Below are 17,690 nucleotides of genomic sequence, written 5' to 3'. Positions count from 1 at the left end.
ATTTGTTTACATTGAAAACTTTGGAGAGCCTATGTGCCTGTCGTAGGTCCCATCCCTTGACACATGTAACTGTCATTGCTGGCGTATTAGTGTATATGGTACTAACTAGTAGTAATACCACCAAATACCAATTCATCCCTACTTTCTATGATTCCTAATATCGTCGCACGCGCCTCTCGTGAAACACTCAAAGACAAATCAGGCACCAGCAGGAACCCACGCCCTCCGGTTCTGCCTCTATGCGCGCTAAAAAAATAACTTAAAAAGCTATTAGTTAATTTATTTATTATTTATGGGCATCCAACATTAAACGCCAATGAAATTGTTTCTATTTAATCAAAGTTCTTATGCTTGAGTTTTAAATACACACTTGAAATGAAAATTTTATTACTTGTAATGATTTTATTTCTGATGGAGTATAAAAGTTATTTAGAGAAAAAGAGAGAGTGGGAAATTTACGCGAGACCCACCACAGCAGACCAACAACTAGCGTCTTTCTGTCTTGTTTGTACCATTTTCCCTTCCACACTCTCTTTATCCGAATTTATGGGACTTTTTAGTTTCGATTAGTCTCTCACTAACTAGTTCTACTACTTACCATACCCGCGTCAGCGTCAATTTCATTTCAAGGTTCTCTCTTCTCTTCCAACTTAAAAGCAATAATAGCAATCATCACACTAATAAAAAAGTTGGATTGAAAAATAAGGTCTTATTCGCTGCTTTTGTTAATGAATGAAAGGCACCCCATCGCCATCGCTTCCAAGCCAAGGCAACAACCTATTCTAACCTCTCTCTCTCTCTCTCTCTCTCTCTCTATCTGCTGCTGCCGAAGATGATGATGTTCTATTTTCTCTTTAGTCTCTCTTGACTCATTCTGACTCGCAATCTCTCACAAACACTTTACCTTCTCTTTTGGATCTGTCCCTTCCTTTTCAACGCGATCTCTTCCCTTACTCCACAATGTGCCTCTGATTCCTTCCTTTCAGGTCAATTTTATTATTCCATTCTTATCTTGTTTCTTTACCTTGTTCTTATGCATTGACCGAAGCAATTCACCTTTTTGTACCTTTTTTTTTTTCCGTCTGTATTTTTCTGCATTATCGTTGTTCTGTCGTTACCTCTGTACAGAGTAAGCTCGGTTTGGAATTTTATTAGACTCACCTCACTCGCAGATTATCGTTTTCGTCTTGTTAATTTTTCGTTAGTTCAACGAATTTTCCGGAATTTGCGTTAATTGAGATGATGCTGTTAATTGTTAAACCGTGTTTGTTGTGTTGATTGTTGGAAGGTTTGAGGAGGAGTGCCAATGGCATCGAAGCAAGGTGTGATGAAATCGAGGAGGTTCGGATTGAGTGGCTCTAAAGGTGCGAATTCGCCTTCGTCTTCCACCACGTCGTCTTCTAAGCAGTTTCAGGAGACATCGGCCGATGGCCTGAGCTCGCCGGCGTCTTCGTCGGCTCGGAGTAAGCCGCAGCATTTTACTCCAGAAACTGCGGTTGCGCTACCTTTGGATGGAAAGAGAGTGAAGGAAAATGTCACAGTGACGGTCCGATTCCGGCCTCTGAAGTAAGTGTGGCCTTTTCCAAATCATGTGTTGTTGTTGTGACTGTTCTTCAGATTCCTGTTAATTTGATTGAGGTCTGTGCGTGGGACAGTCCAAGGGAAATTCGTCAAGGAGAGGAGATTGCTTGGTATGCAGATGGAGAAACTATATTGCGAAATGAGTATAATCCATCCATAGCATATGCATACGGTATAATATGCAAAACTGACATTTATGGATAGGGTTTTTGTTCTTTAATATTTGTTCATTTGGTATGGAGGGTGAAGCATATATTATGGGTATGGTGCTTTTCTGGTTGAATGAACAAGAACAACATACCATATACTTATTCTACATTCTTAGGCACATCGACATTGAAGTATTAAACTTTTCTTTGTTTATTTTTGAGAGTAAAATCTAATGATGAATTAATCGATAAAGTAGAAACCAGTTTTCTTTTTTTGAAGGGGGGGCGGGTGTTAACGGAAAAAAAATTGTTAGACAGAATCCTCTTAAGACAGAACTAATAAAAAAACCACTCATATTAATACAAAATAGATCTCCCACCCTTCTGTAAATCTATGAAGAAATCCACGTTTTGATCACCCAAGAGGAGCCAAATAAAAAAAAATGTCCCAAAGCATAACTTAGGAAAGATGCATTCTTTTATAAATCAGAGCTTCCCCCAAGACCAAAGTACGCCGAGTGTATCTCTCTGCAGTGCCAAATAACTTTTCCCTCCTTGCTACTGCTGAAACCTCTCAAATTAATCATCAGAAAATGCTCCAAGTTTCGAGATAGCCAAGGGATCACTATCGTCCAAAAGCAAGAGTCCTTCTAAATGTAGCTGCTAAAAAATGCAGAAACAAATGTGCAACTCCTGAATTAGAACAATAGGTGATTAGCCATCAAGTATATGGGCCTGCAGTGCTGCATACCATTAGTATTAATTTTGTTGAGGCAGCTGCTGAAATGAAGGATTTGACCTTATAAAGAGTTTTGGTTTCAAAAAACTTTCTCAAGAAGGAATTTGTCTGTGTTCATAAAATGAATGAGAAATTTGAAGGAGGATCTAAAACAAAAAGTAAAAGATACTTCTGTTCGAAAGTATATGTGACTCTCAGAATCCTATAGAAATGGGAAATTGAAGAAATGTTGGTGCCTTAATTAATTTCAAAATCAAGGATGGGGGATTGAAGCAAGAAAAAAAATCTATAGAAAATTTAGGGAATGGGAGTACTTTCTTATTCTTATCTGCGTATCATCAATATATATATAGACTCTTGATACACTTAATGGAGACTATTCCCTAGGATTATAATAAGTGATGCAACTTCCTAGACACTAGTACCCTTGAACATTAAATGCATTTTAGCATGTCATACATGAACCACACACACTTCAAACAATCTGCCCTGGACTTTGTTAAAGACAGATGCTGGACAAACAAGCCTGAAGAATCAGCATAATCTGACCCAATTGGAAAAAATGTGCCTTTCCTGGTCCATTTTCACAGATATTTTGGATACAGGGTCCCAAAAAGAAACCGATTGAGAGTCTTAACATAGGACACTGTACTAAGAAAAGGCCATTTGAGGACTTGTCAGTTGGCATCCAACCAAATTAGCAAAAGAATTCAGGATCTAATTTTTTATATTTATTCTGGATAACCTATTATTTATTACATTAATTTTGAAGTGAACAACAAAAACAATAACAATTGCTGTGTTGTACTAATTACAAGGATCAATGTGAGCCATTGGGTTCTACCTAACAACTCAAAATTTCGCTAAAAATATTTAGTGCAAGATCTTTATTGATAGTTTCTCCTAGTGTTCATGACACAGGCAGGGTAATGATCACAAAGATGTCATGATCCTATTTGAGATGAAAAGATTTCAAATGTCATTAAAATGTACATTTATTCAAATCCAATAGATCATCAATTAATATACATTTCATACTCAATAAACAGTCCCCCTATCTCTCATTTGCCAATGTTGTGCATTGAATTATTATTATTTTTTATTTGTTTCTAGATCGTGTCTTTGGTCCCACAACCACAACTCGTCAGGTCTATGATGTTGCTGCTCAGCATGTTGTTAGTGGTTCTATGGAGGGCATCAATGGTAATTAACAGATAACTTACTACTTACCACCTATTCAGCATGGTCAAAGAACAGAATCTATTCTTCCTCTAATCAAGTCATCCTTTCATTATCTTTAAGATAATACAGATCACATTTTGAATGTATGATTAGATTTGAAATAATATTAAATCTTGGTCATATGTTAATTAATTAGGTATTTGTATTATGATTTTAGTGTATTTTGATGTGGCTGATCAGCTCTTAGCTAGATACTGATGCTCATTTAAAATTAAAGTTGTTATTTTCACTTTGGTAGAGCTGCATTAAAAGATTTTATGAGCAATGCATTTTTAGTCAAAGATATACATATCTTGTTGAACATGATTGTCAAAATCAGATATGATTCTGCAACAATGGTATTGAAGGCCTTTTTGAAAAATTTCTGAGGGACTGAAGTGCCATTAGCATCCATACAATTTTGATCCTTTTGTATAAATGCCATCTCATTTGGCTTTCTTGATCACTCCTCTCATAAGATAAAATAAGATTGCAAACCATGTTATCTTAGGTTGGTAGCCAGATCATGATGTAACCCCCTAGAGGTTTGAGATTTGAGTTTGACATCATAGAAATCAGTTTGCACATTTGTCTTTGCATGCAACAAAATAACTAGTAGGGTTGGACCTTGGCAGAATTCACGGGAAAAGAAACTGAATTATCTTGATGGTTTATCATGGAAATTTTTGTGAATCATGTCACATTTCCATATGGGTGGTTGTCATGCAATTTCCTTGATAATGAAACCTATTCATTTTTTACTCTTGTTTCTTCTTGAAGTTGACCATTTAATTAAAAGTAACTGTGCATAGAGATGTGGCTGAGTAACTTCTAGATTGTTTCCACTTGCATTCCTGGCATATTAGGTAATTAATGTATGAACTCCTCTGTTTTTCATACAGGTACGGTATTTGCATATGGGGTAACAAGCAGTGGGAAGACTCATACAATGCATGTGAGACCACACCTATTTTCTGCCTTCATCTTGTTGATCTGCATGTTTATGATAAAGATACATATTTATGTTTTTTATGGTCTTAAAATGTCATGCTACTTAAGTTTTTAAACCACACTTAATTCAAAAAAAGAGAAATTGCTGACCATTGTGATACTTGCCATTTTTTATTCTGATATATTATCGATGGGTTGGTAACTTGAGGTTGTTTCTCTTTGTTGAGCTTCATGGTTTTTCTGGACTTGTACATTGAGTCCCATGATGAACTATCTCAACAGATTCACAACTATATTTGGTTTCAGCAGCAGCTACAACTCTTAGCCTTGGTATCTTATCAAGTATATGAAATTAAAGGATAACATAACCTCTTTCTGATCATTAGTATTTGATTTACTTTAAAACTGTTCACATTAATGGGTCATTCTAATTTAAACATGTTAAAACTTGCTAGTGGATACAGGATATATTATAACTTCAAAGACTCCATCCCTTTCTCTTTCCTGCTAGCCTCTATTCTACTCCTTATTTTTATTTGAAAATTCTTGTAGTCATGCATTGTCAAGGTTGATTTGCTGGTTCCTAGTTGGAATTGTACTCTGTTTTTGGAATATATTTTCAGACTAATTTTTCATGGGTTGCTCGTTGCTGAAAGATTTGTGTGAAGATATGCACAACTAGTACTCTTAATAACAAGAGTAACTGCTTTCAGTACTAACTCTACTTCTGGTCTTATTTTGAGTCATAATTGTTCTACCTCTTATGGGATAGTAAAATTTTCAGTATTTGTTATGCTGTCTAATATGTTCCTTCTTGTCTTGAATTTGATAATTTTAGGTTGTTATATTATCTAACTCTTGTTTTCTCCTCTGATAAATACATAAAATTATTGTCATTTTTCACTTGATTCTTAACATGTTAACTGGTATTTGTAGTATAAAGTAGCATTGATCTGAAGCAGGTAGGTTTTTGTTAGCTAGCTAATGTTATATTTTACTCAATCAAAATTGCAATGCTTGAACAAACTCAAAATGATTTTGTTCAAAGCTGTAACATACCAACCATTAATCTGTAGAGATGGTCTTTGGACATAGTTTAGCTGCTGTTATATTATACATAAGCTGAACAAGTTAAGGCTGCAAGCCCATTCTGAACAAGTTGTTTATGTGACTTTAGACAATCGTTTAGCTTTTACATTCCTTCTCTGCTACTTAATAATCTGTCATGATACATTATCTGATTTTGATAACAAATTAATTGATACTATCTGTGACAATTACTGATAGTGTTGAGTTCTGGTATGAATTTGGATTAGTTGATGAAACACTATAGCTCATAAGTTCGTATCATACCTCTTGCTCATATGTTCATATTTTCAGGGTGATCAAAGATCTCCTGGAATCATACCCCTTGCCGTGAAGGATGCTTTTAGCATTATCCAAGAGGTATGTCGAATACCACTCTCTATGTTGAACTTTGTATTATAGAGATTACATAGTCTGATTCTTCTGCATACCAGACTCCAAACCGAGAGTTTCTCCTTCGAGTTTCATACTTGGAGATCTACAATGAGGTGGGCTTTCTTGCTATCTTGCTCATTTCTTGTGATGATATGTTCACACTGATTGTCTTCTACTGACATAGCATTTCCCTCAGGAATTTTCCTGAAAAGAAATTTAATTAATGTTGCTTTGTTCCTCAGAGTGCTATTCTCAAAGCTTCCTTTTTATTTTAGGTGGTTAATGACTTATTAAATCCAGCAGGACAGAACCTAAGAATCAGAGAGGATGCTCAGGTACTGAATACTGATCATAGTTTTTCTTATCTTTCTTCCTATATAGTTATCTCTATATCACTAAATTAAGAGTAAAGATTCTCTGCTCTGAATTTCTATGATTGATTCATATTTGAAAAGAGAACTGAAATTGTATCGTATTTTTGAAGTTATAGCAGTACATACAACATTTATATAGACAGGAAAAATAAAAGCTAACTTTAGATTTTAGGCTACAAATTACATAACAATAGTAAGAAGGAAGTTAGGAAAATTAATCCTAATTACAATGAATAAGGAAATATCTTACACATAATTACACTTACTGATACCCTCCTTCAAACTGGTGAATGGATATCTATCATTCTCAGCTTGCTGGTATATCTTGAAAGCATTTCATCAGAAGTTCCTTGGCTAGTACATGTCCCAGTTAATTGAGCCAAGTAACCATTTGATGCATAAAAGCAAATTTTGGTTTATAGATGATGATTCACTCCAGCTTTTTTAATGAGTGATTATTAACAATTCTTGGATTTTTCTGTTTTAAACATTTGTGAGATGAGTTTTAGAGAAATGAACCTTTTGCTGTCGAACCTGGTGAAAGCTAAAACATAAATCCAGAGGCAAAATGGTATTTTTGTTTTGTATAATAAATAACAAAATTGTTTGTCAGACACTGTTCCAAACAGTTTTTAGTGGTTATGACTTCTGTATTTTGATGCATAAACTTTTTTTATTGTTCTTTCTTTATATAGAATGTATCATACTAACAATCGAAGCCATCGCCATATTAACAAAAGTCAGATTATAGTTGTTGAAATACTTATTCAAAGTTCTATGAACAGAAGTATTTTGAAGGAGGCCTCTATGATGTGTATATTGATTCATATGTAGGGCACCTATGTTGAGGGAATAAAGGAAGAGGTTGTACTCTCCCCTGCTCATGCACTATCCCTTATTGCAGCTGGAGAAGGTATAAGTTCCAGCTAGGTTTGTTTTCTTGTGGATTATTTTAGTTTACTGGTCTTTGTTTACCATAATAACGTGGGCTGTTATGTTTTATACTTTTATTTTTTTGTCTTCTGTAATTAACTATTGATGTTTTTTATGTACTTTTAAAATCGAGTATTTATGTAAAGAGTGAGGAAGAAAACAAACCATTCCACTTATCTCCATAATATTCTCTTCGTTGGGCTACTTTCTTTTGGGAAATAGGTTATGCTTTCCATTAAAATATGAGGTGTATTATTTGACAAATTTAATCTAGTTTTCGCAAAATGTAGTTACATATATAGTGTTTATGGGCTATTCTTAAAAAATAAAAACTAAATAAAACTGTTTATTGGTCCTGTGAATGATCATAAGAATCAGGTTCTTCTACAATTCTACTTGATTCCCTACTGTTTTGTTATTTAATGTGCGTCTTTCTTTATTCTTGACAAAATTTTTATTTGATAACAGAGCACAGGCATGTTGGGTCCACAAACTTCAACCTACTCAGCAGCAGGAGCCATACAATATTTACCCTGGTGGGTTTATACTATCTTAAAGGAAGAATTATATTGTTTTAGTTGTTTAACAGTGTGGTTATTAATAATATGTACCAATTATATCGATGTTTATGTTTAATTTGCTTTGTGTTTACATCTTACAGTTACTTTAGAGAACATAAATGCAATAAGCAAATAATGTAGCTATGCAGTTGGTAACTTATCCCTGTAACCAACAAATGAATTACCATGGGAAAACTCGTGAATAAGGCCATCTTCCAACCCAAAACTTCATGATGAGAATGCCCCTTATTATTGTTATATCTTTCCTAAAATAAGAAAGACCTGCTGGGAGGTGGGGGTAGTTATTAAAACTATATTCTAAAAATTCAGCTAGATCATCAATAATAACAATCTGGACCTCTTGTACGAAAAAAACAATCTGAACCTTAAGCAGTTCAGGAACAAGAAAATGGAACATCAAGATGTTAGCTATTTCTTTCAATTGCTTTTATATATATTATGTTCTTTTATTCTTTTTAATTTTATACCATTTTGTAACAGACTATAGAGAGTAGTCCATGTGGTGAAAATAGTGAAGGAGAAGCAGTAACACTGTCACAACTGGTAACTAACTTAAACATTTTGGTTGAATTTCATTTTCTTTAACATGGAATGGATAATGATTTCGTGTTCATTTTTATTTTTTATTTTCTTACATTTTTTAATATTTTACTTAAACTTGCAGAATCTCATCGATCTAGCTGGTTCTGAGAGCTCAAAAGCTGAAACAACTGGTATGAGAAGGAGAGAAGGATCTTATATCAATAAAAGTCTTCTAACTCTTGGAACTGTGAGGTCTCAAACCTTTTCTTCTCATTGTATGTTAGAATGTATAATAAAACTGTTTATTTGTCTTCCCTCACAACTCAAACCTGTATGATCATTGATCCCTTTACTTGCTCCATGGACTTCCTTTTTTGTATTCTAAGCTTTCGGCCTTCTCTTTCTTTTATGAGTTTTCTCTTAGGATATGTTTGTTGTGCAATGGTCACCTTGCTTTACTTTCAAATGCTTTCAGTTCTTCTTCATGAGATGTTCAGCAACCAGTTGTGTTTTCCACTATTATTGATAGAGTGATAGTACATTGATGTACCATGGTTTCCAAGCGTAGATAATTCACTGGATACTGTTATATTCATTGGACATGTGTGTTTGAGCCTATGTTGAATTGTAATTATCCTTCTTCCACAGGTTATTTCAAAATTGACTGAAGATAAAGCTAGTCACATACCTTACAGGGATTCCAAATTGACTAGAGTACTTCAGTCTTCGCTAAGTGGTCATGGACGTGTTTCTGTAAGGCTTCCCTTGTGTAGATATTTGCATACATGCATTTATTTATTTGTGAATAGATTTCGTTATACATATCTTTGTGGTAGAAATGCTTAAACATAAATCAGCAATTCTAATAGCTTATTGTCATTTTAAATACAGCTTATTTGCACAGTAACCCCTTCATCTAGTAGTACTGAAGAGACGCATAATACATTGAAGTTTGCTCACCGGGCAAAGTACATTGAAATACGAGCAGCACAAAACAAGGCAAGTTAAATTTGATGACTTTTTTTTGGTTGAATCAAAATTTTATTCCTACCAAATGACAATGTACAGCCTGCACACAATACAAAGAACAAGAAACAGCTCCTAATTTTTTTTCTGCATAAGTATAGAAATTTCTCACATTCATCACCACTTCCTCATTTAGCTTCAAAATTCTTACCAACTCCGTGTGCAATTCTGGAGTATGTTTATCGCTCAAATTTTTAATGGAAGAGAATGAGAGATGTTTTGAATGGTTTTCTTTTTATTGCATTGGAAGAATTTCTATGAACCCCGCTTTAAAAAGCAATATTTCAATGAACCCCAATTTAAAAGGCAATATTTCTATTAATCCCATATTTAAAAGGCAATTGGGAATGCTGAAATTAATCAAATTATAGGGTTTTAGGTATTGAAGGCGAAAAATGAGAGAATATAGATTATGTATATTGTGATGGGTTACAAGGTGATACAAATCATAAAGCACTACCCCTTATTAGTGTATTGGCTAAGGTCCTAACTCTATCCCTCAAAATTTTGTAAGTTGAGTTCTACCCAAGCTTTATTAGGACTAGATTAGTCATTTCTCTAGTTGTGCGGGATCTCAAAACCCTAAGAGCCGACGCCTCAGCTGCTACACTCTAAGTCACTTTACTTAACCTTTCTAGTTAGCCCCTGTGTAAGTAGCCCCTTTTCGATAGACTGGCAACCAACTCTGATTGGCCGCAACTAAGACGGTCTGGGGGTGACCGCAATTAAAGCAACTTTCCAACACATTATTTATACTAATACTAGATTATAATCCTAACTAAATAAGGACACATATCTCAAGATAATAAAGAAATGAGGAAACCAATTGTAAGAGATGATGAGAAAATATGGAAACTAATTCTAGGAGATAATCTTAGATACTCTATATTACTCAAAAGATATAATCAAGATATCATTAGATATCTTCCATATATTCTAATGGGGAGGTTTTCTATATATGCAGTAATTGATGTTCAAATCTTAAAAAGTTCAGTGATATATTTTTGTGTAATTTTGAAACTAGATGGTAGTCTTGACTTCACTCCGGTGCTCTATCTCTATTGTTTCTTACGAAGTTCTACTTCTTTTCTTTTCTGGAACCCCTTTTCTTACAGATGATCACATCCTTTCTGCTCCCTCATTATTTTTTTAAAAAAATTTGAATTAAACCTGCAGATAATTGATGAGAAGTCACTTATCAAGAAATACCAGCAAGAGATTCAATGCTTAAAGGAAGAATTGGAACAATTAAAGAGGGGCATTGTCACAGTTCAACCAAAAGATACTGGGGATGCTGACATTGAGCTCCTAAAACAGAAGGTAGGTATATAAATCATGGCCTTTTATTTTATTTGATTGTTAGGACTCTCAAGTGAGAATTCTTTTTACTGTGAGAAATGAAAACTAAAAATTTGGATCAAACAATTATACATGGATGGTCAAGATTAAAAGTTAATTAATAGTCGCATGTCCACTTAAAGTCATGTACATTTTTCTTTTAATCTTGACCATTCATGATTTTAATGACTTATATTTGTAGTTCTTATTTCTTATAATAAGAAGAGTTATCGTTTGATATGTTCTTTGTATATATAGGGAAGAGGTCGACTTAGTCCAAGAGTAACTCTTGTTTAACTTACTTCATTGGATAACTTTTTATAAACATTGAATTTCATTAATCCAACTGTTGGTTAGATACATTAAGTAGATCAAGTATATAAAATTCCATACAATTTTAAAATTATTTTATATTTCACCAATCAACTTTATTTTAACGTATAATATACTTTTTGGAATATAAGTAAATGTTGGATGTAAAATCATATATCTATGAATGTTCAATTATCTAAAATTTGACATGCATGACATCAAGATGATATCACAAGATTAATTGGTTGAATTTGCGATTTTATATTCTATATAAAATTATTAAGTGTCAAAGACTTAACTCCTAAAGTAAGTTGATCCTTTCCCCCATATGTGTGTGTGTGTATTGAATTTCAAAAGGTGAATATTTCTATGCTTTCCTAGAAGTTGAGCATAAACTAGGTTCACTACAGTACCCCCTCTGCAGTAGGTAGTGCTGTATTACTTTTTCAAAATTACTTATTGATTAATTAAAATTACAAGTTGAGTAATAAAAGTTACAAACTAAGAAATAAAAGTCTTTAACTTCAATGACTCAAGTCTGTAACTTTTATTGCTTTATTGTGTAACATTTTGTATTAAGTCTATGATTTTAGAAAAAGGTAGAATGGTACTCCTATTTTTGGTGGTAGTACCTATGTGAACCTTGCATATATATCCAAGGAATTATTATTTTTTTAATTCTGAAAGGCAGAATGTATGGATTTGGAAATGAGTTTACTTAATTACTGTGAAGTAAATTTGCTGTACATTGAATTCATCAGTATTCTGTAATCAGCATTCTGATCTTGAATGGTTCTCAATTTTAATTATGTAAAGTTAGAAGATGGTCAAGTTAGGTTGCAATCCAGATTGGAACAAGAAGAAGAAGCTAAAGCTGCTTTGTTAGGCAGAATTCAACGGTTGACTAAGTTGATTTTGGTCTCCACAAAAGCATCACCGTCCACAAGATTTCCTAACAGACCTGGTCCTCGTAGAAGACATTCCTTTGGGGAAGAGGAGGTATGTCTCATGTTGCACCAATTTTCTCCCCTTTTCTTCTAAATACCAGGATTTTAGATTACTTTCAATTCTCTTCATTTTTTTAATTATCGATTATGTTTGCAGCTGGCTTACCTTCCATACAAAAGGCGGGATTTAATCTTAGACGAGGAAAACATTGATTTGTATGTTAATCTGGAGGAAAATGCTGCAACAGTTGATGATTCTTTTAAGGGCGAGAAAAAGACGAAGAAACATGGACTACTAAATTGGTTGAAGTTACGTGTAAGTTGTCCATCACTCCTTTGTTGTTTGCTGATGCTTGGGATTTTTATAACATGATTGAAAATATAACATTTTAATTTTCAAGTTGTAGAGCTTGCATTTATTGATTATGATTTATGAGGCTTGATTCAGATTCTTTTTCTTGCATTTTGTTTAAACCTATCAGAATTGTGTGACTGGTCCTCTTATTTGTTGTCTGCTACACCAGTTCTTTATCACCCCACGTATTTTAGCGATAAGAACATAAAATACTCTGTTTGACTTCCTATTTAAAATAATGTAACAAACTGGTTTAGTAATGGCTTTTTATGTACTCATTGGTGTTATTCCTTTATTCTTATTGAAACTTTAGAGAATAGAGTCCTGAACTATCCCTAAAGCTTAAGCCGTTAGATGTAGATACATAAATTCTTTTATATAACATTTACATCTGTAAGATTTGGAATTTCAAGCTTTCTCTGGGTTGTGAATTTGTCACACTGAGTTACTTTTCACTAGTTTATAATGACATATAGCTTAAGTAACATTCATTTTCTTGCATGCTGGGGTGTGCTTGATTAGGTACCTTGTTTAACATATATAACCCAAGTTGTATAATGGATCTTTTCATCTGGGGCACTTGTTGTAAGTTAATTTCTATTTGTTTAAGCTAGTGTCTTTCACTATTTTATCAGAAACGAGACAGTGCCTTGACAGGCACAAGTGATAAATCCAGTGGAGCAAAATCTACTAGCACACCTTCTACACCTCAAGCAGAAAGTGGTAATCATGTGGAGTCCAGACTTTCTCATTCTCAACCTGCAGAAAGCTCTCCCTCTGCTGATCTTGCATCAGAGGCAAGAGAGGATAAATATATTCATGTGGATAGTTTATTGGGACAGGAGACTCCTTTGGTATGTAATTGACTGTTGTTTTTTATTTCTTACTGTAGCTTTGGTGAAAAATGCCAATATCTAGCCTTTGGAAAATTTCATATTCACTCTAGTATTGAATGGGACAAAAAACCAAGCAGCGAATATATGTTTTTCCAAAAACCAGTAAAGCGACTGTCATGTCAAAACTCACTTAAATGCTTTAAAAACCACTGCAAAAGACCTCATGTGTGCTGGTACTTGCATATATTTTTTGGTCTCCCGTGTTACCCTCAGGTGCAGTTCAGTGAATAAATGTCCTTGTCTAACCACAAAAGTTTATTCTGATTTCCAACATTGTTTATTTGGTTTGTGGTCAGTTGTTACCTCCTTTTGTTTTCAAATATTACACTTCATCTGGTGATCATTTTACTTGTTCGTTGAAGTGTCAGTGTTCAGACCTAAAATAGTAGCCATTGGTTACCATTGGTTTGAGAAATATCTATCACACCACTTTATTTGTGGGAAAATATCTATGATATTAAGATGAAGAAATATAATGGATATGTGACAATTAAATTCTTGGCAAAGATGTGTGATGACTGTATATTATGTGGACATCTGCATTTTTACCATATGAGATGTCACTTTTGTTTTTAATTTCTAGACAAGCATCAAATCGGTTGATCAGATTGATCTTCTGAGGGAGCAGCACAAGATTTTATCTGGAGAGGTGGCACTTCATTCAAGTGCTTTGAAGAGGTTGTCAGACGAAGCAACAAGAAATCCCCAGAATGGTCAGGTTCATGTAGGTTACTAACTCCTTTTAGTCTCTGTAGATATAGATGTGTTTATTTGAGTGATTAAAGTTATAACTCTGACCATTATGGCTGAAAGTTTTGTTTAATTCATACCAAGGTGGAGATGAAAATGTTGAAGGATGAAATTACAGCAAAGAGTGAACAAATAGATTTGCTGGAAAAGCATATTTCTAATTCTTTCATTGCTTCAGATAAGACAGAAGAGTCAGGAGCATTGCAGGTATGTTCACTAGGCATCATTATTGCTTTTTTCACTTGTTTTTAAGTCCAACCTAATACATGATTTGTACAACAGACTGTTGCTGAGCTGATGGAACAATTAAACGAGAAATCCTTTCAACTTGAGGTGACAGTTATTTACACCTTGCTATTATTTGCCAACATATCATTGCCTTAGACTGAGTCCAAATGGAATTGAATTGACAGTAACACCCTACAATAGTCTTTTTGTGGAACATATGGGAGGTCAATCCATTTTATTAGTTCTTAAATACAATTATATATTGTAGTACTTTCCAATCAGAACAAAAGATACATTATGGTTATGTCAACAATTTGATATAATCTATATTTTTAAAGCCTGGTTCTGATCGTGCAAGACAGCAGTAGTGTTCTTATATGATCATGTAGCATAGACGTTTCAACTTCTAAAATTTCTACCAGTGCATGAACATGTGACCTTACTCAGTTGTTTTTTTATGAGCCCAGTATTAATTAATGCACATTATTATGCTAATTCAGGTCAAAGCAGCAGATAATCGTGTAATTCAAGAACAGCTTAATCAGAAGGTGAAATATCTATAAGCTGAAACTTGAAATTATTTTTGTTCTTTTTGTCGTGTTCTTATCTAAGCGAGTAATGGCATTATCAGATTTGTGAATGTGAAAGCCAGCAAGAAACAATTGCCTCTCTTAAACAGCAACTTGCGGATGCATTGGAGTTGAGAAATTTCAGCCCTGTAGTCAATCATTCACAAAACTTCTCTGGAACCAAAGACTATTGTGGTGAACTTCACCTTGACAGGGGGAATGTGACGGTAAACAATTCCAATGAAGGGATTCATTTGCAAGCACAGGTACCTTGTGTGATCTTTGTTAGGTGTTCTTACAATTCTTAATCTTGCATTCCTGTGGCTGTGATTACTTTTCCAACAATTTCCCTTAAAAAGCTGCATATAATGTTCTTATGATACAGTACTCATTGCCAACTACTTATTTTAATTTCATTATCACTGGGCAAAAATTTACTTCAAGTGAGAGCAGTATCGTGTTATGACTTATGAGTGGCAAGAAGAGCACATCATAACTGTTGGATCTACCACAGAATAATCAAGATTAGAAATTACTTTAAATCACAACTTTATGTTCTTTTAGGCTACGTGCATGATCTCATGGTCAAGATATGTAGACATACAAAACCTCAGGCTGTCTACAATACCATGCTTATAGTTTGAAAAGGTTGGAATCTACTCATGATTCAATTCATCCAATTTTGATTCAGGAAAGTACCTGATTTCTTATTTATTTCTCTGCCAAAATATTGAACATGAGTATAATCTGAAATTGGTTTATATCTCTAACTCCCATTTGGGTTTGTTTTCTAACTTAGGAGCTTTTAGTTTGTGAAGAAACCTTTTAAATAGTGATTAAGTTTCAAATATTATGAATTGAAAAGTGAAAACTAATATCTACATTATTCCTGAGACAAGAAATGCCTAGAATAAACTGATTGATTGTTTCTATCTGTCGTCTATTCTGCATTTAGTCAAGTTATCATCTTAAAATGGTACCGAGTATTTTGTATATAGTCAAGTCAGCATTCTCACTGATCTTGTGCACTTGTTAATTAGATAAGTGAGATAGAAGATCTGAAGCAGAGAGTGGCAGAACTAACAGAATCAAAGGAGCAGTTAGAATTTAGAAATCAGAAATTGGCAGAAGAGAGTTCCTATGCTAAAGGGCTTGCTTCAGCTGCTGCTGTTGAGCTTAAGGCACTGTCAGAAGAGGTTGCCAAACTCATGAACCAGAACGAGAGACTAGCTGCTGAGCTAGCTGCATCCAAGAATTCACCCGCTGAACGTAGAACTAGTGGCACAGTCCAAAATGGACGAAGGGAAAGTCATGTTAGAGTTAGACGAAATGATCAGGGTGCATCAAACGCCAATATCAAGAGAGAATTAGCCTTGAGCAAAGAAAGGGAACTTTCATATGAAGCTGCTCTTTTAGAGAAAGATCAGAAAGAGGCCGAACTTCAAAGAAAGATTGAGGAGTCAAAGCAAAGAGAAGCATACCTGGAAAATGAACTTGCCAACATGTGGGTCCTTGTGGCAAAGCTAAAAAAGTCACAAGGAGCTGAAACTGATGTTTCAGTGTCAACTAAAGAGAGTTTGCAGTTGGATGGTTTTGACGTTTGATGTGATCTTGTAATAGTGGCTTTTGAGTGGATCCATTATTACAATTTGCTTTCAATAGGAGTGGTTTGAGAGAGAGGTGTAAAGATTGTTGTTCGCTGGAAAGTGTGCTATTCTCTTCCCCTTCCATCCCTATCCTTTTTGATCCATACTCCATAGCAAGGGTCCAATTTGTACATCCAAATTATAGTGGCTTGACTCGCTTCGCTTCCCTTCCCTTCTCCCTTGCATTCTTATCTCCATTCTTCTAAATGTTGAGCTAATTTGGCCCCTTTTTAATTTTTATTTGGTTGACATCTCTAGAGAGATGACGTTTAAAGCATAGAAAGTAATATTGGCTTCAAATTTGCATTAATTATGGAGTTCCGCTCGTGTTCCTTAAACATTCTTTTCGCTGTTAATAGGAGGGCAAAAAGGTTTTTTTTTTTTTTTTAAAAAAAAAAATAATGATGCCCCTAAATTGTACAAAATACTGCTGGTGGAAGTTGTTTCAAACCTTTGCTAGGGCAGTTAAGTATTTTGTCCTCGAGAGGCCAGTTGGGGTGGGATTCCAGCTAAAATACTGCTGTAGAAAATATTTTTATGGAGAAAATTTAAGGTTTAATCACACATTTTATCATTTAGGATTTGTTTAGATAAGTTACTTTAGGAGCACTTCTAGAAGATAAAATAAGAAAAAAGAAAATGAACTTTTTCATAAGCTAAAATTAGTTTATGTATAAGATAATTTGTAGAAATTCTTTTAAAAGATGATTTTTAACTTGCATAATGCTAATGTTAACTTGTGAAAATATTCATTTAATTTTTTTTCTAGAAGTGTTTCTTGATAAGTTTATCAAACTAGGTCCTTGATTATGGTCATTTTACAAATTTTATCATCTATTTTTTTTCCTCCGCTTAGTTTACTATCATATTTTAAAATTTTTATGCATTTTAGTCGATCATCTATTAATTGACTAATGACATAACAATATTGACTACAAATGTGGGACTATGATTATGATGTGGCAGTATACATGACATGGACATGGATTACTAATGTGCAATCAAGGATAAAATGCACAAAATTTTGAAAGCAAGTAGTAAAATGGGCAAAAAATAACATGATAAAAATAAGGATAAGAACCCTTCTCTCTTCTTAGCCTACCATCCTCAA

General features: G+C 34.1%; 1 protein-coding gene across 3 annotated transcripts; it reads left to right on the top strand.

Annotated features, from left to right (window-relative positions):
* The first annotated feature begins 509 nt into the window (after positions 1–509).
* On the top strand, positions 510–16,917 carry LOC100815027 (kinesin-like protein KIN-7K, chloroplastic). Of its 3 annotated transcripts, none has more exons than XM_006604334.4 (24): positions 510–630; positions 1,289–1,566; positions 1,656–1,753; positions 3,583–3,672; positions 4,593–4,645; positions 6,022–6,087; positions 6,162–6,215; positions 6,378–6,437; positions 7,311–7,389; positions 7,878–7,945; positions 8,471–8,533; positions 8,655–8,759; positions 9,161–9,265; positions 9,404–9,511; positions 10,715–10,858; positions 12,005–12,187; positions 12,293–12,451; positions 13,126–13,344; positions 13,970–14,110; positions 14,221–14,343; positions 14,419–14,469; positions 14,865–14,912; positions 14,996–15,199; positions 15,974–16,917. In XM_006604334.4, exons 2-24 carry the CDS (start codon positions 1,307–1,309, stop codon positions 16,535–16,537), a joined length of 3,045 nt encoding a protein of 1,014 aa, XP_006604397.1. In that variant the 5' UTR covers positions 510–630; positions 1,289–1,306; the 3' UTR covers positions 16,538–16,917. The 3 variants fall into 3 exon arrangements, with proteins under 3 accessions (XP_006604397.1, XP_003554224.1, XP_006604398.1); XM_003554176.4 differs by lacking the exon at positions 510–630 and adding an exon at positions 667–986; XM_006604335.3 differs by lacking the exons at positions 510–630; positions 1,656–1,753 and having other exon boundaries at positions 1,438–1,566.
* Positions 16,918–17,690: the final 773 nt, after the last annotated feature.

This window comes from Glycine max, chromosome 19, assembly GCF_000004515.6.
Source record: "Glycine max cultivar Williams 82 chromosome 19, Glycine_max_v4.0, whole genome shotgun sequence".
Lineage (NCBI taxonomy): Eukaryota > Viridiplantae > Streptophyta > Magnoliopsida > Fabales > Fabaceae > Glycine > Glycine max.
Note: the sequence above shows the minus strand (reverse complement) of the source record. Positions and strands in the feature narration are given on the sequence as shown.